At 45.6% G+C, this 24206-nt stretch overlaps 2 protein-coding genes across 4 annotated transcripts; both read right to left on the bottom strand.

Annotated features, from left to right (window-relative positions):
• Positions 1-255: 255 nt before the first annotated feature.
• adap2 (ArfGAP with dual PH domains 2) lies at positions 256-7773 on the bottom strand. Of its 2 annotated transcripts, none has more exons than XM_062533125.1 (11): positions 7519-7773; positions 6895-7025; positions 6451-6542; positions 5890-5978; positions 5695-5807; positions 3901-4050; positions 3743-3826; positions 3066-3128; positions 2890-2967; positions 1037-1265; positions 256-477 (listed from the first exon to the last, which is right to left on the bottom strand). In XM_062533125.1, exons 1-11 carry the CDS (start codon positions 7604-7606, stop codon positions 449-451), a joined length of 1146 nt encoding a protein of 381 aa, XP_062389109.1. In that variant the 5' UTR covers positions 7607-7773; the 3' UTR covers positions 256-448. The 2 variants fall into 2 exon arrangements, with proteins under 2 accessions (XP_062389109.1, XP_062389110.1); XM_062533126.1 differs by having other exon boundaries at positions 6451-6519.
• A 305-nt stretch (positions 7774-8078) lies between these two features.
• atad5a (ATPase family AAA domain containing 5a) lies at positions 8079-23846 on the bottom strand. Of its 2 annotated transcripts, none has more exons than XM_062533117.1 (23): positions 23438-23846; positions 23048-23124; positions 20930-22839; positions 20731-20806; positions 20478-20627; positions 20076-20223; positions 19833-19917; positions 19419-19600; positions 19054-19205; positions 18597-18750; positions 17622-17966; positions 17179-17275; positions 16637-16722; positions 16216-16340; positions 15854-16031; positions 15055-15228; positions 14554-14859; positions 14380-14444; positions 14093-14261; positions 11125-11273; positions 9971-10893; positions 9400-9552; positions 8079-8652 (listed from the first exon to the last, which is right to left on the bottom strand). In XM_062533117.1, the coding sequence occupies exons 2-23, from the start codon at positions 23096-23098 to the stop codon at positions 8574-8576; spliced, it is 5757 nt and encodes a 1918-aa protein (XP_062389101.1). In that variant the 5' UTR covers positions 23099-23124; positions 23438-23846; the 3' UTR covers positions 8079-8573. The 2 variants fall into 2 exon arrangements, with proteins under 2 accessions (XP_062389101.1, XP_062389102.1); XM_062533118.1 differs by having other exon boundaries at positions 19833-19911.
• Between the last annotated feature and the right edge of the window lie 360 nt (positions 23847-24206).

The following is a 24206-nucleotide window of genomic DNA, read 5'->3' as shown; positions in this document are numbered from 1 at the left end:
ACCTTATCGAGTAGGTACAGCGTCATCTACTGATGTGGAGTGTGAATGACAACATAACTGGATGAGCTGTGGTTAAGAAAATCTTCGATTGGAAAAAAGAACAGAGGCGATATCAGTAAGCTTATTTGGAGAAATGGCCCACTAGGGCTCGTCAGTTGGAAGTTTATGTTATATAAACCATTATGCAATATAAGGCTATGATTGCTATACAATCAACACAAGTTTATGTTGATGAATAAAACAAAAGAGCCCGGGTTCAATAAAGCACTTTATTTTAGCCCACACTGTACTTCTCTCAGTATGAAAAACACAATGTGACCATAGTGAAAAAAATGTATATACATGATACAATATTTAATATCTTGTCTTGTAAACTATGAATATCTCCTCAGAGGATACAACTTGGAATCACTTTCTGGAAATGATTATGTCTTTGGATTTGCCATGGTCATCTTCGACGTCTGATCGTTGCTTCAGCTGTGAAAATATATTTTCAATTAGAACAAGTCAAGTCAAATTACTAGGACGCAGGGCTCTAATTTGTGTATATGAACGACCAGGCCGTATGCACGAAAGCTTATAGCCTAATTACAGGGCAAAATAATTTGCCTAATTTCATACCACATGCACGACTGTATACAAGCAAAACTTGGTGGGTCAGCGCAACACTTAACTATGCTGTGTACAAACAAAGACGTTTTCTGTAAATTAATTCACAGCCACACCATTTCTGAGAAAAAGACAACAACTCTCATTAAAGTCAACCAGCCATGTACTTCTGCATGTTAAGAATGACTGGAACTCTATTCACCAACCCATTTAGGCTTAATTACACAATGCCAATGTGTCAATAATTAATCATTGATATCGCTGGTGTCACTCATACTGCACACTGCATGCATGCACACACACACGCACACACACACACACGGACGCGCACACACACACACACACACACACACACACGCACACTCACATGCACACACAGACATAGACGGACATAGACACATGTTGATGATGGTGGTCCAGGTCTTACTGGTGTAGTCATGGGGTAGCATGGGGGTGGATATGACCTGTCTCAGGGCCTCCATCCACTCTCGCTGCTCACGCTCCTGCTCACACATGAAGAGGAACTCGCGGTCAGGCGTCTCCACCGCCAGGGCGCACTTCCACTTGTTGCCACGGGCACCCGCAGTGGAGCTCTCCTTCACCGAGTAGCCATGCTTCTCCGTGCCGAGAAAGACCACGCCGAGCTCCTCAGCGTCCTGACAAGATCACACACACACACACACACACACACACACACACACACACACACACACACACACACACACACACACACACACACACACACACACACACACACACACACACACACTACAATCATTACTCATAGCACAATCATAAATATCCACAATAAGATAAGATAAGATGATTAATCAGATACTGATGAAATCTCTGTCTGATATTGCAGATCTGTCTTGGGGAAGGACTGCACACAAGTCTACAGACACATACACCTAGGCTCTCTCTCTCTCTCTCTCTCTCTCTCTAACACTCTCTTACACAAACACACAAACACTTTTTTGATTCCAAAGGCCAAGGGGATCCATGAAATAACTGGCATTTAAAAATAAATAAATCTGCTTGCCTATATGGGAATTTTAACAGATAGGGTTAACATAGGCGTTCCAATAGCCGACTCCTGCATTTTAAGGAAAACATTTATTAATTTACGATACATTATTCATTCACAAAGAAAATTGATGTCCATAAAGTTTGTATATTTCCTCATTTTTTTATTTAAGGCATTAAGATACATTTCTAAAAGACTATTTTATATCGTCTACTTTAGCAGGTGTTACTCTTATGGAGAGGACTGTATGTTTTTGTACAAATGTGAACATTTTGTGGGATCAACATGTATAAATAAGAATTTGAGTTTCAACTATCAATGAGCAATGAGGAGGGAAGCGTGACTTGCGGAGTTGAGGAGTACAGGATGGAGAGAATTTGAAAAGCGTACTTTTTTTTCTTAGCATAGTACATGCAGCATCATGTGGTGGTCATATTATGTGCTGTGCGGTACATCTACAGTAGCTTCATAACATTTTCTGAGATGTTTTGAAAAAAAGCACATTGGCTCATTCTTCTCATAATGTTCTAGCATGCGCTGAAAAATTTAACGGAAAAACAGGCTGATTTTGCAGCTGTGCTTCCAGATATATCGCTATGTATCGTAAAAATAGTGCTAGATTGCTGATGACACCATCTAATTGATTCTGATTGCTGTCGGTGGTCCAATGTTAACAGGAGAGGGAGCATAGTAAATGAGAACAGTTATGATGTAGAAATATGAGCTTTTCCAATTGGAATGTGCACTATGACCATTTCCTATCTATGACCAAAACTGGCAGTGATGGGAACAGTCCTCTTTGAAGACCTCATATTTTCCCTAATCACACCAAAATGGGTTTTTTTTCACAGCTAACAAGAAAAAATGGCTTCTTGCAGCTCCCTTAAGTGAGGAATATGTCAAAACTGGCCAATATATTGTCACAATCGCCAGTTATTGTTATTACTATTTCTTTTTTTTTGTTGGCATGGTCACTTTTACCCTTAATGTACTTTCATATATATTTTCTAGTGTTTGACAATATAATTTAATCATGTTTTCATCCTGTGGCTATAAGCATGACTTGCATCACTTCCCTCACATATAGGATCACATTTCCTGAATGTATGGCAGTAGTCCAGAATAAAATCACGGCATTAGCAGTTGCTGACTTTCACTAAAACCTTACTATAATTAAGAAGCAAGAAAAAACAAGGAACAAGGAACAAAAAATCAAGAATAAATCTTGTATTAAGTATAAAAAAACATCTTACCAGTTGAGTTTTAAAATAAAGCAATTTTCGTTCCACAGCATCTAGGATAAACCATCTTCTTTTAAACGGCTCTCGATGCTGTTCAATAGAGAAATGATACAGAGGAGTGGGACATGGAATATTTCACACCTTCATTTAAAATATTTGCTGACTACTTTGTCACTACATGTACTCACTGATGGGCCTGTCTTCTCCATAAAACCCTCTTTGAGGTAGTTCCTCGTAATCTGAGGCAATAGCTTTAAATACAAAGGAGAAGTAGACCACATGTCAGTTATTCAGTAATTCAAACTACTGAGTTAGGCTACTCCATGCCAATTCAGCTATTTTCTATTTTATTTCCTCATCTCACGTTTTATTTTTCTGGTGGAAGATTAATGTACTGTATATGATTTCTTTTTTTTGGGGGGGGGGGGGGGGGGGGCCCATAAAAACACATAATCTGGAGTAAAAATAATAATAAAAAAAGGCAAATCTATCTATTTTCAGAGATCCATTGTTTGGCCCTGTGTGCTCCAGTGCAGATAATGAAGCAGTGAATGGTGACATTTGGTGAAGGAAACTGCAGGCACTTCCGCGCAGCGCTCCAGCTGGCTTTCCTGCGCTGCATTGTTTCATACTGTAGCTATTCAAATATGTGCTTTCTCTTCAAACACGCTGCTGTGTGTATGCTCAAGTGTGTTAGCATGAAAAGATGCATCTGCATAGCGATGGCTGGCATAGCTTACTGGGGGCCCCCCCTCCAACAGGGCACTGTATACTACTGATAGACCCTTTGTTCTGCTTTTGTCAATTTAGTTGTCTTCACCCTTCACGCCAAAGAAGAACAGAAAGTAAGCAACATAATCCTTACCTCCTTATCACTGGCACTGGGGTAAGCTGTCTTCAGATAGGCAAAGCGCATGGCTCGAATGGTGTTAAACCAGGCTACAATTTCCTGTATGGGCAGATATGCTTAGCACATATTCTGATGTACAGTGTTTAAGAGGAATTTTGTGAGGAGACACTTACCTGTCCATTTTCATGGTACACAAACAGGTTTCGAGTAAAGCCATCCTTCAAGTAAGTGATCTGAAGGCCATGCGCATGGCCAATTTTCTGTGGCTGAAAAGAAGCATTTAGGTCCTGTATGGAGATTACATCTTTGGGGCCCTTTGATTCCTGTGTGTGAAATAAGTCAACATTAGTGACAAAAAAGTGAGCAAAAGAAGACCAGACGGAGCCAAAGATCCTTAAGAACCTTTTCAACCGTCTCTGACGGAGCACAAACACTAAAGAACACAAGCATGAGAGATACAGTAGATGAGCAGATAGTCTTTTGTCATCAAAAGTAACACAAATGGCTTCTCCTCCAATCTAGAGATGCACCGATTGATTGGTTGGTGACCGAATTGGCCGATTGTCACCTGATTGGCCATGATTTGGCCAGTCAAATCCACTCAGAAATCTAGACGCACCCTAGCCAGGCTAATCCACTCACGCATTGCACTTGAAACATCACTCAGCTGAAATTGCAAAGTTTGAGGAAGCTAGCAAAGGCCAACACTCATGGCTGGGTGTACCAAGTGAGAGCTGATACTAAGTGTTTCTATGCGCAGTAGGCAAAAGCTGTGCTTTGCCATATTGGACGGGATTTAATAAGATGTCACCTCATTATGTAAACAGCGCTCATCGCCGCCCATCCCTGCCCTCTCTACAAAGCACATATGCCCACAGATGAACCACAAGCGCAACCATGACTAGATGTACCACAGAGCGGTGCAAAATATGACCACTGCCCAGTCCAGCACATTCTCTCCACAAGAATAAATCACGCTTGTCCATTTGTCTCCATCTCCTACTCCGTCCCCTACCTTTGTGTAAATGAGTGTGTGTGCAGAATGAGTTTGTTTTTGTGTATATGTGCTTTTGTGTGTGTCTGTTTTTTTTGTGTGTGTGTGTGTGCTTCTATGTGCGTGCATGTAGGTGTGTTTGTGTGTGTGTGTGTGTGTGTGTGTGTGTGTGTGTGTGCATGCATGTTTTTATGTGTGCATGCAGGCATTTGTACTGTATGTGTGTCACACATACAGTACAAATGCCTGCATGCACACATAAACATGTTATACATAATATACAGTATATGTGTGTGTGTGTGTGTGTGTGTGTGTGTGGGTAGCTGATATGGCCCCCCAAATGGAATGGAATTCCACGAAACTTGGCATGCTTTCAGAGGGTGTCATAATGGGCCTACACTTTCGCCAAAGATACCACCATAGATTACAATGCAATATTTTTGCCTTTTCATTTTCAAATGTTACCTCCTCGTCTTCAAAGTCTTCATAAAACTCTGTAGCGTCATCATCCGACATCCTTGCAATAGTTGCCAACTGTTAACCTACCGCGAGTATTCACGTGACTGATTCACTGGCTAAAATTGGTATCGGCAGGTCAAATCGGCCCAGAAAATTGCAATCGGTGCATCTCTACTCCAATCTCTTCATTACCCACTGAATAGCTTTTGTGTCTTCTGGGGTGTATTTTAAACCTATTCTTCCTACTGTATGTATGTCACAAATCTTCTTATCATATCTTAGTCAGGAGCAGGGTAGGCCATGGACAAACTCTGATCTCATCTCATACAGAGAATTGCACACACACACACACACACACACACACACACACACACACACACACACACACACACACAGAGAGAGAGAAAGTGATGTGAGAGTGAAAGTGATGAGCAGATGAATGGACAGATGGATGGGTGGACAGAACAATGTGTGCAGCTAGCAAGTTGCAAAATACTTTGAGCGTATCCCTTACATCCTCCTTGGTGAAGTATTTTAGGGTGAAATCTTTGAGTGACAGTACAAACTTCCTCTTTTGAAAATGCCCATTGTCCTTCTGCTTTTTCCAGAGGATTCCTTCGCGGACACCTGTGGATAGAATGACCTGATGAATTGTCCCACAGACCAACCGTTTATAGCAATGCCTCCTCTGAGAAATGTCTATGCTCACTTGAAGTGTAGACCTTTCGGTGAAGATTGCTCTCTCCAGTAAATTCTAACCGTTCATATTTGGCCCTGATCCACTGCTCCCTCAGAATGCTAAATTACAGACAAGATACAGCAAACACACAAAAGACAACAACATCAGACAATTTCACTGGGGTGCAAAACGGCATTCATGGGGCTCAAGCTCCAGTTCAAGTAGGACCCTGTAAAGTGCCTTGAGACATTTTCATGTTGGGACTACAAATAACAATCAATTGAATTGACATCACTATCTCTTGATGTTGATGATAAAGGAAATGTATTACGATGACAAATCAAATGAATTAATTCATTTGAAAGCCTAGGCTTTTCATATACATGTCAGAAATTGTCGCAAAACAGCAGCACAAAACTTCTGAATAGGAATATCATGAGAAGTTCCCCACTGTTGAAATAAACAATGCCACAGTTCCTTCCTCTGCACAAGTGCTGCTTCAGCATACAAAACTTCCCTAAATGTAATTCTATGAGCTATTCTGGAAAACAACAAAGTTGTATGACTGGCATAAAATCAGTAGTCACTCACTCGCAGTCGCCAGGTTGGGGTCGATAGTAGAAAGCTGGGACATCCTTTTCATAGAAGGCTCGAGCAGACCTATTACCATTAGACTTCATGAACTTCAGGAGCCAACATAAATAGAAAAGACATCAATGAACTTCCAACTCAAGGGATTAACACATTTGGCTATATTGCTACTCACTACATATTGCACCTGCAGTGTCCAATACTGAGCTCATAATTAGACTTTTTTTGAAATGCATGGGTTGATTGTAATTTAAGCATATGTCTGAAGGCAAAACCTTTGCTTCGTGTAAATTGGTCCTGGACAACTCTATAGCATACTGGAAGTGTGTTGGCTTGGACAGTTACAGTCCATCTTTACAGTCCATCTGACAGTCACAGACATGTCCATCCATATCCACATTGTTCAAACTGCGCTGATTCTATAATCCCAGATGTGTCTCATACCTGTACCAGCTCATCATCCCAGAAGTCGAGGCGTATGGATTTAATCCGGCTCACTGTGGGCAGGTTGCGGTGAGTGCCGGAGCAGTTCAAGCACACAAACAATCCTAATTTGTATGATGCCCAGTCTGGATCTTAATTGACAAGTGAAGAAAAGAAATTAAGTCACAATGCACAATGTCTAGTTTGATTTTGAGGTGAAAATATGGGCAAAGTTGTTTTGGTTAGCCCACTGATTGTGATATAAGCATCTGACCAAGTCCGGGGGGGGGGGGGGTGGTCACATGGCCCCAAGTTACTTGCACTGAAAAGACAGCCTTCACATGTGAGATCATCCACATACATCAAATAAAAAGGCGAGGGAAAAGCCCCTCCTTCCTTAATACATACAGACATAGTGAACATACTATTTCAACCTGTCTGTTCGGACAATGGGTCAGTCGTAATTTTTGCTGGCAAAAAATAAGCATTCATTCATCCGTTCATGCATTCAGTCCGATCTATTAAGTTGAAGCTGACGTTTAATTCGTTTCTGACACTGACAGCTGCAATAAAAGAGTAGTGTAGGCCTATGTGAGAGACCGACAAGTACACAGGTAGCCTACAGTAGCCTGAAAAATCACTCACCAGGGGCGCCACAATCCGCGCATCGATTGTTATCCGGTTGTTTGGCAAGTTCTAGCAGAATCTTTTTGTTACGTTCGCGATTTGCCATTTGTCACAGAGAATCTGCTTTTTAATTCAAGTTTCTTTTATATTTTTTTCAAAAATGAAACGTCTATAGTTATATTAGATATGCCATATTGTTGCTCAATTGTCAACGGTTTGTTACCCAGAAGAGATCAGGTAGAAAGCGGTGGTTCAGGGTCGCTCCTCTTTCAGTGCGATAGTCAAAAAGTTAGCGCGTGACGTCGCACGCCTGCGCAAGTGCCACAAACGTGGACGCAACGACTTACATCCAAGTTGTTTGATAAGTAATTTTCTGTTGTCGCTACGGGAGGCTTCTTCCAATCATTTTAACGAAAAGTTAAATATTGCTGTTTTGACACACTGTAGACTGTACACTGTAAAATTGAACTAGGCTATAGCATTATTTACAAATATTAATGAATGAGATCACATCAATTGATTAGAGCCAATGCGTTCAGCCACTGGCCAACTCAAACAGTAACGACTATGATAATATCTGGGAAAAAAATAAACATGTTTTATTTTTTCAGATTTCACAAAAGTAACCAGAGCCACACCACCATATAAATACAAACACAACCTATAAGAAATGTGATTTGAAATAAAAAGTGACATTTTATAGCCCCACTTGAACCATGGGGAGAAGTAGAGGTTTACATCCTTCAGTACACATCATTTAAGCGTAGTGAGGCTTGGGTTACAAACACAAGTGAAAACATTTTTAAAAGTTAACATGTACTCTTTCTATCAATGTTTGTCAAATCCAGCAATTTATTACTTGATAAAATTATGGCACTGTATTGAGGATGGTTAAGGTTTGCCAGTATAAAAACATACTGTTACAAAATGTACACTACATTAATAAACAATCAAGGCCACTATTATGGGTATGTTACAATACTGTACAACACTCATTTTACTGTCACCACACACAATCACTCGCGCGCACACACACACACACACACACACACACACACACACACACACACGGCTTATGGAAAGTCCGATGCCAGAAGCTGAAGGGTTTGCTTGGGAAGACCAAGATTGGTGCCTTCCAGGTAGTGCAGAAACCTGAAGGAGAGAGAGAGAGAGAGAGAGAGAGAGAGAGAGAGAGAGAGAGAGAGAGAAATATAAATTCGTCACTAAGTGAGAGAATGACTGATGTCTTGTGTTCCACCCGCACTGCAGGCATGTGCAACACAAATAACACTGTTCTTCCCCCCATTCTAGGGAGCAGCACTGCTGAACCGCTGATGCAGTTGCACTATGGCCCACTAGCGCTAGCTGGCTAGCGAGCAAGCCATGGCTATTTTAAGTGATGACTGATGTTTTCAGATGAGGTTAGATGCAAAATACCACATCCTGTACATGCCTCTAAACATCCAACACACCTATACAATAGGGAACCTGAAATTTAAAGCGTCTTCATGCAGCGGTGCAACCTAATTCCACTCAGATGAATCCTTATTTCAATAGGCGCTCCCCTTGTGACATCGGTCACTGGAACACTTTTCTTTGTCTTCATTTACTGTAACCGTCATTAAAATATGTCCCACAGAAATGTATATGATCTTAAGCTCTGCCTGGGATGCACTGACATGCAACCCGATAACACACGTCGGTCTGATCGGTCAAATCAGGAGACCAGCCAATGGTTACAATGGGGTCAATCTAAATTTGGTAATTGTATTTTAAAATCTCCACGCCAACACCACACGCTGCATCAGACAAGGAGAACTGCACATTTTACTCTCAGTCACACACACACACACACACACACACACTTGGATCTGGTGTGTGTGAAAAATGTTTGTTTACCTGCGTTTCACCTTGCCCTGCTCCTTGAGCTGCTCAGATCTGCAGATGGTCCGCAGGGTGGGCATGATGTCGAGCGCTACGGCCGCCCAGCTGCTGGTGCCCACTTTGGAGCTACACACACTTCTCATCAGATCACACCTACGCTGGGGCAATCTGAAAACACACACACACACACACACACACACATCATTATACGTAAACACTTACCAGTTAATATAGATTATGCAGTGTGTATCAAGAGTGTGGCCTAGATGACATGATGTTAGATGTAATCTCACTACTCGTAATACCAGTGATGTTAGCCCAAATGCATATCTCAAATAATTTTCAGGTTCTATAGTCAAGCAATAAGCCCTAAGAGGCGGTGGTTTACATTAATCTTAGAACAGCTGTTGTTGCGCATGACTGACTAAAATGTGTTTGCTTGTAAATCAATAACTGCTTATGAAAAATCTTGTTTGTAAATGACTTCTTCTCGATCTCTGTCTGCACTGAAGAGGTTTCATGATCTGGTCGAGTAGCAGGGTTAGTCCCCTGCGGTTCTAAGACTGCTTAGCTGCGAGTGACTCACCCTGGCTGGCACAGCGTGTTGTCGGGCGTGATGCTGAAGGCCTGTCTGTGCGGAGCCGATGGGAGCGTGAGCTCGTCCAGCGCCGCCTGCCTGACCCCCTCCTCCTCCTCCAGGGCCTGCGCTGCCCCCCACGCCTGCTCCACGCCGCCACTGCACCTCCTGAAGCTCAGGCTCTCCAGCGCCGCCCGGATCTCCCGCGCCTGCTCCCCTCCGGCCGCCCAGCGGCAGCCTCCGCTCCTGCCACCGGCCTCCAGCCGGGGCTCGTCCGTCAGGCCGCTGCGGATCTCTGCCTGGGCCCAGCCGGACGCCACACGCACTGGCGGCGGCACGTACGCACCTTCAGCCTCCTGCATAGCCGAACACGTCAGGTAGCAGTCGAGGGCGGACATGTGCTCCAGGAATTCAGCCATGGCGCCCAGGGCGACGGAGACCGGGCCGCTCCTCTTCCTCTCAGCTTCCGTCAGCTCGACCCTCTTCCTCCTCTCCGTCGCGGGCCGTGCGAGCGGCGCTTCCTCCTCCTTCGGCGGCTCTGGAGCGGAGCCGGGGACAGACGTGGGTCTGCAGAGCGACAGGAAGCCATCGTCTGAGTCCGAGTCGGACTGGAAGGGGTCCTTGGTGCCTGGACGGTGCTGCTTCTTCATCCTCATCCTGGAGGAGACTTTGAGTGGGCTGGCCTCTTCCGTCTCAGTCAGCAGAGGGAGCTTAGTGTTGGGGTTGGCAGGCTGGGGTGGGAGGGTGGTGGTGGGGACAGGAGTAGGGGCAGTCTGGCCTGACACTAGCTCTATGGGGGCCCTGGGGAGAGACTGCCTGAGAGGACAGGTGGGCAGAGGGAGAAGGACCTCCATGTTGGAGTAGAGCAGGTCAAAACCTCTCCTCTCCGTTTCTGCCAGAAGCTCCCAGCATAGTGGGTTCGCTGACTCACACTACACACACACACACACACACACACACACACAGACACAGACACAGACACAGACACACAAGATCTCAGATTAGCCTTGGAGTAGATCAAAACACAAACACTGACAATGTGAATCAAGTCAAAAATTGCAATCACGGTCACAAGACAAACATAACACTGAGCTGCTCGCGCGTCACAAAACAAACACAGGTCACCGTTTTGGCAGGACCCTTCCCCGTTCACAGTAGCTCACCTTGATGAACTGGAGCAGGTTGTGTGGAAGCTGGACACTGAGAAGGCCGAGGAGACTGGCGGTGCAGCCAGCCTCACAGGGAGGAACGTCTGGCTTCCCATCCTGCTCAAGAGCTGCCTCATTCCCACTGATCTGCAGCGACTGGGTGGCTGAGGAAACACACACACACACACAGAGCACATGAGAACATGTGTATTGACAGGACCAATAGGTTTAAACTAAACCTATCTGGAAAGACAAATCCAGCATATACCAGTTAAAATGTACAGGTTATCTTTAGCTCTTCTCACATGCACCTATAAAGAAAGAAAAAGAGAGAGGAAGGGCTACACTCATGTGACCATTCGGTCACACACCACAGAACTGTGACCACATATCCGTTAAGATCAACTGAATGTTTGACATTGAGCACGTATGAGTGTGTCCATACGGGTGTGCATGTGTGTGCAGTGTTGGCTTAAAGGTTTTTTTGACACTTTGCATTTCTACGTTTCATACACTGCTTAATCAGTATTTCTTTTTTTTTAATTCTCATTTCAAATGCACCATAAGGTGATCACTGAAATGACTCATACTGTACTTGTTCACACTTTCACCTGTGCTGATATGAGGACATGATTACTTTGAAATGATGGTTACTGGTCAGTTACCAGGTTAAATTACACTGGTGGTATCTTGCCTCTGTGGGATCTATATATACACACACACACACCGATACCACTACCAACCTGTTGCTGAGCGGTCATGCTAGTGAGCTGCCTCAAAGACAAGCGTTTGACTGCCTCAGATCCTCCATCACTAGTCTGATATCATCTACACCGGTCAGACTAGTGATGGAGGATCTGTGGCCTCTGAAGTCGCCTAACTGCTGATCTGCAGGCTGGCTTTAAAGGGCTTCCTGGAGAACAACAGCTGACCCATGCTTCCGGAGCTCCAGCCTGGTCGGATATTCAATAGCACCTGAACCCATGTTAACGTTACTGCTAAATTTGTGATGGGACTGTTCAAGAGCACAATGCCTCTACTGCAAATGTCCAGTTCCAGGAGTCACCAATGCGTAATGGCCTTGATTTATGTTGTGTTTTGCAAATTGTTTTTGTGAATGGTCTGATTTTATGTAATTTTTTATGTATATTATTATTATTATTATTATTATAATGATCATTTATAATAATTATTTAAAATATTTGTGCTGGGTTACGGGTACGCTGGCAAGTCACGCCGCTCCGTGCAGCTTCTTGTTTTTGTTAGACTTTGTTTGATAACTCAGGACACTGCTGTAAAAGAGCTTAATGCTCAGTTAATTTCCCCTGGACAAACAATGGTGATGATTATTTTTGACCTAGCCACAAGTTCAGTGAAATTTGTTTTTTTACGCCATTGAATATATTCACAAAGAATTAGTGAAATAAATAAATAAATAAAACTTGGTCACAGTAGTCTGGACACAACGTGAATTGCCGCCATGTAAAGCAGCAATGTTTGCAAAACAAAATGTGTCACTGCAAAAATACCTTCAACAGTCTTCCAGACTCTTCTCATACAACAATAATGTGTGGGCATGTGTGAAACCACACTCGCCTCATTCTGATACCAGTCGCACCTACAATACCCTTCTGCTAAAGTTGACTAAAAACATATTACATATTACATGTAATAAACGTATTACATATATATAAACTTTTGATCTTTTGTTGCAATCTTACAATAAAAACAATGAAAAAATTCAACCTTTGAAGGAAGGCAAAGCTATTCTGAGGAAGAAAAAAAAAATCAAGCAAAGTTTGTTGGGGAATGGCTATACAAACTATGTACTCGGTTGAAAATGGCCATATTTACAGTTAAAACAATAATTAAAAAGGTTCTAATCACCTGGACATGTGACAAAAATGTTGGGACAAAGACCCATCATTATCTTGCCCAATGTACAGTAAGGAGGATAGTAAAAGAGGCAAAATTCCATAAGAACCACTGTTGGAAAGTTACAGAAAATGGCACCATCTTTGGGTCACCAAGTCCCCCGAAAAACTGCTAGAAAAAGTGTTTTAAGTACTAAAGAGTGTCAAGTACTTTTTCTGTAATTTACGGTAATTACAAACGAAAACAGTACTAAATACTACAATGACTTTGTAGACACTGAAAGTGAGTCATGATTGAATCATTGATAAGGTGAATGAACCAAGACAAACATCCTGATCAAAACAAATAATGTTTGCTGAACACAAAATCAAGTGCCTGCCATTGCCAGTCCCGTGATCTAAACAGTGGGGTAAGCCCAAGAGGAAAATGCACTTGTGGGCCTCGGAATCTGGAAGATTTAGGGGGACTTGTAAAGACAAATGGTCTTAAATCCCTTGTTTTGTATTCTCCAACTTCATTGATCTCTTTATGAAATTCTTCTCAGAGTAGCTTTGCTTCCCTTCAATGTTTGACTTTTTCTTCATTGTTTTCATTGTGAGAAATCACCAACAGATTTTTTTTTAATACCGGTTTTTAGTTGCCTTTAGCAGAGGTGCCAATAATTTTGGAGGGCACTGTAAATTAAAACTGATGGTGCAAAGTAGAAAGACAGTCTGGAACCATGAGAGCCCTCTAGTGGCACCACATTCAACCTCCACATTCCCACCAGTCCAGGAACTGCAGCCGTGTGTGCACTGTAAGTGGAGGCGCGTGACTAGGTTGGAGAGCTCTGTGTGTGTGTGTGTGTGTGTGTGTGTGTGCAGTGGCGGTTCTAGACTGAATTACTCCCCAGGCGAGATCCTCCACGAGCGCCCCCATGAGTGTTTTTTGACGCACTTTGCGTCAGTCGGGCTCATAGGGTTAAGCGCTCGTGCCGCCCCATACAAGATGCCGCCCCGGGCGACCGCCCGGTTCGCCCGTACCTAAAACCGCCACTGAGTGTGTGTGTGTGTGTGTGTGTGTGTGTGTGTGTGTGTGTGTGTGTGTGTGTGTGTGTGTGTGTGTGTACCTGTGTGAGGGGCTCCAGGTCCAGCTCCGCTGCGGATCCAGCACTGCAGCTGCAGCAGGCTCTGGCGCACGTCCCCGCCGGTGCAGCGCAGCAGGGACACCACGTCCTCCGCAGACACGCGCACGTTCTCCGCCAGGCACAGCAGACGCAGGTAGGTGCTCACATGCTCCTACAAACACACACACACACACGTATTAGAGACATAGAAAGGCATCACACACTCGTGCAGATCTTTCAGCATTGGTGAGGGAAGTGAGATCACACATCGAACTCTAAAAAAGCCTTACCACAGAGGGAGTCTCAAAGTGGATCTCGTCAAAGTAGCCATCAAATGAGGTCCTAAAATTAGGATCTAGATCAAAACGTGAACAAGAGGCAATGAATGATTATTCATACAAAATAAAATGAAGGACAAACTGCAGCTGTGTAGATGATTCTATCCCATAATAAGGCACACGGACCGCTGGTGGTGAGGATGACGGGCCTCTTGGTGGTTGCCATGAAGGTCTTGATGGCAGCCAGGAAGCCCGCGTCGTCGTCAAAGATGACGTCCACCTCCTCAAACAGGATGAGTGACGTGGCCGTTCTCTTGCCCTGCTCGTCTCCTGGGGCCTTGCCACCGGCGGCTGGTGCTGCTGCTCCTGGTGCTGGTGTAGCTGCCGCTGGTGGTGCTGGTGCTGGTGCTGGTGGAGGTGGTGTAGCGGACTGATCCTCACTTGAACAGGACGTCTCCTTGGCCTTGCCTCTCTTGCGAGGACTCTTACAGGCTGTAAGGGACACAATCAGAAAAAAAGCAGCAAATTCATTGAAGACTCAGCGCACACACGCTTTAAAAGCTAAGACTGCAGCATTGCTATACCATGCTGCTTATCCACTTAACTACACATGCGATAGATGGCACATGGCAAACATGAGTTGTAGGTACAGGTTTTCATCAGGATGAAAGACCTCTGAATCACTACCTGGCTGTGGCTTTTTGCCGTTGGTTTCGGCAGGCTCTTTGGGAGGCGGCTTGCCACCCATTTTGAAGAAGTTGGCCAGAGAGGTGGGGGCCAGTGAGCCCTTCTTCTTCAGGCGGGGAGACTGGGGGGGCTTGTGCGGGGAGGAGACGACCCGCCGGGGAGAGTTCACCTTGCCTGGGAGTTCCAAGAGTAAACAAACAGATTGTCACTAATCTCTTCATGTTGTAAACAGTAACGATTTGGGTGTTCTTCTGATCATGTCAATAAACCCAATAAAAACAACTTATCAAAGCTGGCAGAAACACTGTTCAATATAGTCCAAAAATGTCTGAGAGCATTCAGACACAGTCTTGATGCATTCTGATTAAAGGTGCACGTCGTAGACACAATAAAATATGGCTGATGTTTGAATTGAACAGCCAAACACAGACACCCTTCCCCACAGAGGTCCAGAGAGCATTTGAGGAATGAGCCCTTGTTGTTGATTGACTGGAAGTGTTTTGCTCAGTCCAATCCACTGTGTTTATTCCCCATTTATGAAGCCAGGACTAGGCATAAATACCAGAGGAGAACTGAACTTAATTGTGTGTACTGGATGAGACTGCACCTTTAAATGAAATGGAGTGGAGAGAGTAGAATCTCTCAGTGGGACCGTTTCAAGAGAGTTCCATTATCAGGGTCATAGTTCTGACAAGGTTTCCGTTTTAGCATTCCATATCTCAGCTTAAAGCATAGGAAATAGTTTGGGAACAAAATAGATCGTTCAAGCATTGTTTCACTTTTAAGGGTCTATACTCACGGGGAGAGGAGCCGGGTCTGGAGCCGCTACCGCCGCCACTGCTGCTGCAGCTGTTGAAGAAGGTGGGCTTGTGGGCGTTCACGCCCTGGATGTCCACCTGGTGCGACTGCGTGGCCTCCTTCAGTTGGGACAGGATCTGTCGCCCGCTGCGCTGAGAGGAGCAGTTCACCTCAAATACCTGCAGGTGGGACACAGAGGGCACATGCTGAAACATCATCTCCAGAGGGCCTCTGGGTAATTACAGTCTGGTACACAAAGCCCTGTGAAAGAACCTGTGGTCCAACTTTGAACCCAGACCAACAATCGATGCATGTTTCCAAACAAATACTCGACTAGATCTTTCGACCGGGGATGGTGCCGACCTTGAAGCCCAGCTCCTGGGCACAGGCGTAAACCGCCGCCGTTTTGCCCACTCCGGTAGGGCCGGTGATCAGCAGCGTGTTGCACAGCAGGTCCTCCTCCTCACCACACTCACTGAGCCATGAGTCTACACACACACATACACAACGATAAATGTGAAATTCACACATTCACACACACATATATATATATATATATATATATACACACATACATGGTTATTAGTGTACAGCAAAAGAACAGTTACAGTGGCGCACGCCTCGCACATCCAACAGGTTATTTTTACTGATGCAGACCTTTAAACCCCACACTTCTCAGATATGCAACACATGTCTTTCACAGATTCACACTAAGCCGCACACTCGACCATGTGTTCACACAGCTGACAGACATCTACAGACGCACTGATGCTGGGCTGCTCACCGTTAAGGTCGTCCCCCTGCTTCTTCTCCTGCTGCTGCTTCTTCCTCTCTTCACGGTCCGCCCTCAGCTTCCACTCTCTTAGCCAGCTAACATGGGACACAGCAGGAACACCATTACAATCCACACACACACACACACACACAGCCAATGACAAAGTTTCCGCAGGTTTCAAAGTTAAATTTAAGACTTCAAGGAGACTATTATGGATGATATTGTCATAATGGCAGGCTGGAAAACAAATGAAGGAGAGACATAAAATGATCCACAAAGTAAATACATTTGTTCCCTGAACTTCTATGAAAGATACAAAATATTTAACAGTTATCAGTTCCACATAAAAGGAAAATGTTACTCCATTGTGCTAAACTGCATCAGTACTGCTGAAAGAACTACAATGTCAATCTATGCTGCTAGATAAACTAAATGACCACTGACCGAAGATTTTAAGGCCTACAAGTCATATTTTTAATATCTTTGACCTTTCTAGACTTTTGTAAAACCCTGTGGAAACTCCAGTTGATGCACGTGTGCACATTCTGTACCTGTGCAGCCTCCTGACAGACTGCATGTTGCCGATGACGTCACTGGAGTGCTGAGGCTGATATTTTTCTGTCCACATCACGTCCTCTCTGACCACATCTAGAACACAAACACAGACAGCTGGCGTCAGCCACCAGGCACCACTCTCAGCTCAGAGCCGCTGTGTCCCGACTACAGTCTGCCTTCTGATGCAAGCCTGTGAGGCTCCTAATAACCAGCATCTAACTGAAGGTGAATGGTCATGAACAATACGAGCCATGTCCACAACAACCCAGTGAACTTGACTGTTAAACCACAGACAGTGATGAAACACGTGCAAGATACTACGTCTGTTGGTAGTCCTTATGGGGACAAGAGGGTCAACTAAACCCAATCACTTCAACCAACTGCTGTCCTGAGATCTCTCTCCAGGCACAATCAGGCCCTCCGCGGCTGTCTCACTCACCCCCTGTGGAGGTGTGCTCTGAGGGCGTCGGACTGTCCAGCACAATCACGTCATCCTTCTGGGAGATGGTGGGTGTGGACAGCGCCTCTGCTTTGGGCTCCTCTGCCTGCTCCTCCTGCTGCTGCTGCTGCTGCCTGCGTGGCCGGCCCCGGGTCCCTCGGCCCCTCCTGGGGGGCTCTGGGGTGTCGTCTGGGACGACGATGGTCTCGGGCTCCTTGCGGCTGGAGCGCTGCTTCTTGGACACCTTCTCTGCGGCGTCCCCCTCGTTGTCCTCTCGCTTCCTCTTGCCTCCTACGGGCTGGGAGCTGCTGGACATGGCTGTGTCCTGAGGGACACCATCTTTGTCTACAGACAGACAGACAAATAAATAAGTAAGTAAACACATACTCTGCATTTTAAATAAATAATAACTAATACTCTATAAGAACTCTATACATAGTAGATCACTCTACAGTATAGTGCCCCAAGTCACATGAAGAATTTCAAGCACTGGAGGGCAACACTGGGGAGCAAAATTGGTTGCCCAGACGATCACAAAAAAATGAATTTTTGCTGCCCTCTTTTGGAAGGAAGTCTGAATTGCAACCAGAAGGGAAGAACTCGATTTGGCCTAGACAGTTTACAGGGTTCCCACTCTAGATACAGTGGACAGACAGGGTTCCAACTCTGTAAGTCACATGCCAAATTTACTGATTTCGCCTAAAAAGCTGACTTTCCATATTATGAATGGAAAAAAACATTTACCTTTGCTTTGAAAACACAATCAACTGGGGATTGTAATGGTTGCAAAAAATCATGTAGTCCAATAATGACAAATATGGCATGGAGTATGAATTTTGACAAATGCCTTGGTAAACTTAAACAAAATGTTACAAACAAAATTGATATGACATTCTATGACTTGGTCCAAACGCTTATAAATTCCATGACCCCTAAAGGTAGTTTGGCTCATGAGTGTGTCTGCTGTGAGCTCACCGTTGGCCGTGGGCTTGAGGAGCTGCTCGGCCCGTCTCTTCAGCAGCTGGGAGAAGATGCGCTGCGTGGGGAAGGAGGGGTTGGACCTGCTGATCTCCTCCACCAGCCAGCGCTGCACGGCCTCAGGGAAGTCCTCCCTCCAGCCAGACACACGCTGGGACAAACGGACAGACAGGCGGTGAAGTTTACAGCATCCTCCTACTCCCTACTACTACCACCACCAATGTTAATGTTGATGTCCAACACATAAATAGACAACACTCCCAAAAATTCATGGCTTCACAATTATACCTTTTAAATTTCCATTACAATATCTCCAAAGACATGTAGCATTTATGAGGGACATCGACAACGCTGTCCTCTTTTTGATAGATGGATTTCAGAACATTGTTATATAATACAAACAGCTCCACATTCATTTCCAGACTCCTTTTTGGCCTTAAATACACCGGCTCACCTGTTCTCTGCAACTCCTCTGGGCAGGACCAATGCCGAGGCTGAGTGGACCCACTACGGACAGCGGGGACCTGAGCACCAGAGCACCAGGCTCCTCCTTCAGCCTGCCCAAACGGGGACACACGGGCCAGGGCAGACTCCACAGGGAACAGTCTGGAGGTGGAAACATTCAGTGTTCTGAGAGGCGCAGGACAATAGAAAATGTCTAACACAGTAGAGTCTTTGGATTTGGGTCAGTTTTCCGTGAGTTGAATAGGCATGCTATAAAATGGCTGAGGAAAACTGAATGAATAGAATGTGATAGCAAAACAGAACAGAGAGAGAGAGAGAGAGCGAGAGAGAGAGAGCGCCTGATGGAGGTCTTACCGGGTGCTCTCTGCAGCACATGCACCACCATCTGGAAGGAGGAGCAGGAGAGGGTGTAGGCCTCGCGGCTGGCCGCCGTTTTGGCGATCTGCTTCTTGAAGGACTCAGGCAGGCCGCTCTTCAGGAACTCCCGACGCGCCCGGAACTGCTCATCATCCAGAGAGGTGTCCGAAGCATCACGACTAGAGCGCACACACACACAAGCATAGCTTATCTCACACGAGAGTCGTCAAAATAAAATCTGTAATCAATCTTGAACAGGCAAGCTTTGCCCCATTACTACTTTACAGATAAACCATTCCACACACTGACACTGATTAAGATTTTGATATTTTTTTCATATTTGGGGCTTCTCATACTACAGACAAGTTGATGCAGGAAAAGATCATTCCAAGACCGCTCACAGTCCCTTACCTGCTGTCATCAAATATGGAGATCACAGCTGATGGCCTCTGAGGTTTCTTCCCAGTGAACAGAGGGGCCACTTTAGCTCCTGCCACTAGACAGAATGCAACATGGAGTTAAGAGTCTATTTAGAAAGGAACAAATACTATTCATAGCACTACAGATTCTTCCTCATACACTCATTCGTCCCCTCTAATGTACACTCACGCCTAGTGACACAGCAGAGTATGAAGTGAAAAGGTGGGCTATTACCTGCAGGTGTCTTGGTCACTTTAGTGCCAGGTGTAGTTTTTCCCAAAACGTCGTTTAGGCTGCGACCCTGGCTGTGTTTTTTGGCTTTAGTATCTTCTGTTTTCACAGTGGAGCTGTCCTCATTATTCTCCAAACATACTACAGAGTCCTGAAACACAGCACACACATACACAATCTATTAAAAACACACAGACACACACTCATGCAGACTTGTGCTCACGCACACATGCAGACACATGCTCACGCACGCACACACTACGGAGACCTGGAATAAAGGGAACACAGAGGTACTGCATATCACTTAACTTAAAAACAGTCATGAACTCCTGGTCAATCAAACCACCCACTACAAACAGTGATTGATCAGAACAGAGTGCATTCACTGTGTGAGTAGTACATTACCTCAGAGTCACAGTAGTTCCTTTTGGCCGTCTCCTGGCAGCGTGAGGACCGTCGCAGAGGTGCTTTCTCTTCGGCGGCCTCTTGCCTGCTCTGTTGAAAGGCTTTGGCCTTCTGCACCAGCTTCTGGGCTTTCTTCCTCTTCTTGGAGTCCTATAGCAGCATGGCGGATAGTGTGTTAAAGAGCATTGGTTTATGCAAGAGAACTTAGAAATGCTTTGCATCTCTGACACAAATCCGGAAACAAAGTGCTCACCTCTTTTACCAGTGGGCTCAAGATCTCAAATTCGCTCGTCTCTCCAGGGCTTATGAACACACGGGTGAATTTCATTCTGAAAAAAGGACAAAAACAACATGAAAAACATGTTGAATGATAACAGAACAATAGTAAACAGACTGTTCATGAAAGGTTGAGCAAAATGAGAAAATGACATTGTGAGAAAAAAAGCAGTCACCTGATTGGGCTTCCTTTTTCATCTGGAGGAACCAGCATGTGGGACTGATACTTGCTTCGTTTTGGGCGGTGTGTTTTGGGCGTGCTGCCCGGACAGGGGAGCTCCTGAGGTCTACTGGTGCTCTCCGCCTGTTGGGACTCTGAGGAGGGTGTGAGAGGGGCCGGTGTGCTCTGCTTACGTGTGAGCTCTCGGGCGGACTTCCTTCTGGTCTCAGTGACCGTGGGCGTGCTGTTGGGCTGGTCTGCGCTGGTGGGCAGGGCTTCCCCGGCCTCAGTGGCAGCAGGAGTCTCGGCATCTGCAGGGAGAGCGGCTGGAGGAGTGGGCTCCTCGGGGCTGGTTCCCTGCACTCTCTTAGGCCTCCCACGCTTTTTCTTGGCTGGTTTCTGAGCAGCACCTTTCAGCTCCACTGGCTTGGGGTCAGCCTCCACCATCACCAGCTCTGTCCCTTTCGCCTTCACCTTCCCACCCTCCCCATCCATCTCTTCCTTCTCTCCTTCCCCGTCTGCCGGAGCAGCTCCCTCAGCTGGCTGTTCCTGCTGCTTGCCGGCTGCCTTGCCTGCTTTGCCCTTGGCTGTGTCCTGGGCTGGCTGCTTGAAGGCGTTCATGAACTGCTTCCGCTCGGCCTGGCTGCACTTGGGCGCAGCAGCAGCAGCAGAGGAGGATCCAGCCTCCAGCACGGCTAGCTCCAGGTCCTCCTCCTGCAGCACCACGTTGGACCTCCTCAGGGGCGCCGGCTGAGGCTCCTGGTTGGCCTGCGACTGGGGGGAGGGCGTGGACTTGTCTTTACTCCTGCGGCAGGTGGTGAAGATGGAGCACACCTTTCGATCGGAGGCCCGGGAGAGGTCCTGATCGGGGGAGATGGCGTGGACCTCAGCCTGGATGGTCAGAGTGCGTGGAGACACCTGGGTGGGAGGCTGGTCACCCTCGTCGGAGGGTTTGCTGACGCTCAGTCTGTCAGCGGCCTGGTCCAGTGGTGTAAGAGTCTGTATCGTCCCACATTCCTCGGTCTCTTCTACTTGCTCCACCTTGTCTGCCTCCTGCTGCTGCTTTGCCCCTTTTGGGCTGTGGTTCTTTAAGAAGTCCTCAAAGGAGACTGTCACAGTGCTGAGGTTCAGCTGGGACTCCTCATTGGCCTCCGCCTCCGGACCGGTGTCGCTTGACAGAGATGGTGCCTGTGGCTGCTGCTCAGAGCACTCCTGTGTCTCTGGAACATCACACTGCACCGAGTCGGCCTTTCCTCCTCGGCCTTTCTTCTTTGCAGGCTTGCCTCTCCTTCCCTTCTCCTCTGGGGTGGAGCAAACAGGAAGACTAGCGCCATCCAGTTTTGGGTCTGTCTTCACAGACGGTGTGCCACTATCAGAAGTGTCCTTTAGCGTTGCATCCTTATTTGAGGTAGCAGTTGCATCATCTGCACAGTTGGTTGCAGGCACCTCCTCCACGTCTCCCACAGTCTCCCCATTGTTTTGAGTTAACGAGGCGGTGCTGTCCTCCACGGCATCCACAGGCACAGTGGCATCCACAGGCACAGTGGAATCCACTGGCGGGTCCTCTGACTGAGCTGTGCTCGCCACGAAAACGCAATCGTCGTCAGCCTTCGGAGGGCTCATCGCCAGAGCCTTTTTGGCATTTTTTCCTGCCTTCCTACCTGGCTTTTTGGACGGAGGCTTGCCTCGTTTAGCTCCAAGATCAGCACCAGCGACAGCTTCCACGGGCTGGAGCTCGTTCTCTTTGGACTGTGGAAGTGGGCTGATGGCATTAGTGGCTGAAGGGGTCTTCTTGAAGTAGTCCATGATATTGCTGGAGCGAGGTGGTGAGAAAGGCTTCTCCACCGTTTTGGCCACTGGTGTGAAGTAATTGGTGATTGTCTTGACCCCTGGGGCATCGCTGTCTTTTTTGCGCTTCTTGCATGGCTAAGGCAGAGAGTTAACATGAAATCAGTTTGTTTACACTCAGAAGTAAAAACACACATAATCCACAGCCTCAGACGCAGTCTGGTAAAGAACTAGCAAATCAATTTCAAGAACGATTAGGGAACACAGGGCATATCAACAAACAAAAACACTGTAGTAAAACGTAATTAGGCCTACAGTATGCCATTCAATAATTACAGCAAGTTACCTGGGTTTCGAAGTCTTCAATGACAGATGCCATGGCGATGACTCCTGCCATTATTGTGGCGTCCCCCGACCCCAAACCTAGAAAGACAGCGCACACTTAATTCCTCAGAAACCGTAAAAGTTAATGTGTTATGTTAACGCTAGTCACCAAACTGCCACTAAGCTTGCCATTGACGGAATAGCATTAACATTTAGGCGAACATATATCAACGCCATTAGAACATCAATTTGGTTGTAATGACTGTTTTAAGCACAGCGAGGGGCATGTTGAAAGTACATTACTATTACTTAACTTACATTCCAAGCGGGTTAACTAACTGTAGGTCAGACAAGTAACCTTAGCACTTGGACAGCGACTGCTCACAAAGTTGACAGAGAAAAAGTAACTCACCTAATATGTGTGTCGTATCATGCAACCAGTGATTCCACTAAGTCCAGTAATGTCGAATGACTCCACGACAACATGTGTATACACATACTATATATTTTAAACAACTAACCTAAAAAATTAGCAACCGAAGCACAAGGACATCCCACTAGAGCCACTTAACCATATTGCTGGCTAACTGGTAAACAGTTGGCTAATGTTAACATTAACGTTAGTTAGCAAGCCGACTGACACTTTGCCAGCTAAAAACAACAAACCAAACTCTACTACGTCCATCTCCCTCTCTGTTATCTATCTATTCTGGACAACCAACATGGTTGTACAACGGCAGTGAAACAACAATTTAGCACAATTCATTTGCTGGTTAGACAGGACCTATGTTTAGCTGGCTTTGCTAGCTAGCTTTTTTTCTTTAAAAAACCCGCGTTGTTGTACAGAAGTTCCTCCTTGTAACAAATGGCGCCAAATGTCATCAACCTTTACCCAAGCCGATTTGACCAATCATAGAGCCACCGTGGTCTGACGCCATAACTTGCGTCAAGCGATCTGCTGCCATCTGCTGGACATGACTGGAACGGCATACATGTTTGGTATGAATTAAGATCAGTCAATATTGTCTCTGAAATATTATATATTCATAAATATGTAGGCCTATATTGCTATTATCAGATTGTTTAGGTTACGAAAACTTTCTCGGGGACATCAAGGTGATTCTAACGACAGACATGTTAAATATTAATTATTGTTAGTTCCACCATCAAAAATGTTATCT

The sequence above is a fragment of the Sardina pilchardus genome, chromosome 3 (genome assembly GCF_963854185.1).
Source record: "Sardina pilchardus chromosome 3, fSarPil1.1, whole genome shotgun sequence".
NCBI lineage: Eukaryota > Metazoa > Chordata > Actinopteri > Clupeiformes > Clupeidae > Sardina > Sardina pilchardus.
This window is presented reverse-complemented; position numbering and strand designations above follow the sequence as displayed.

Coding starts and splice junctions, on each gene's coding strand:
- atad5a (XM_062533117.1), bottom strand. CDS start 23,098: ATGGCAGGAGTCATCGCCATGGCATCTGTCATTGAAGACTTCGAAACC. Junction 19,918..20,075: donor AGTGACCAAGACACCTGCAG/GTAATAGCCCAC, acceptor CATTCTGTCTAG/TGGCAGGAGCTAAAGTGGCC. Junction 16,341..16,636: donor GCAGGGGGACGACCTTAACG/GTGAGCAGCCCA, acceptor GTGTGTGTGTAG/ACTCATGGCTCAGTGAGTGT.
- adap2 (XM_062533125.1), bottom strand. CDS start 7,606: ATGGCAAATCGCGAACGTAACAAAAAGATTCTGCTAGAACTTGCCAAA. Junction 5,979..6,450: donor CCCCAACCTGGCGACTGCGA/GTGAGTGACTAC, acceptor TCTGTAATTTAG/CATTCTGAGGGAGCAGTGGA. Junction 5,808..5,889: donor CCGAAAGGTCTACACTTCAA/GTGAGCATAGAC, acceptor TTCTATCCACAG/GTGTCCGCGAAGGAATCCTC.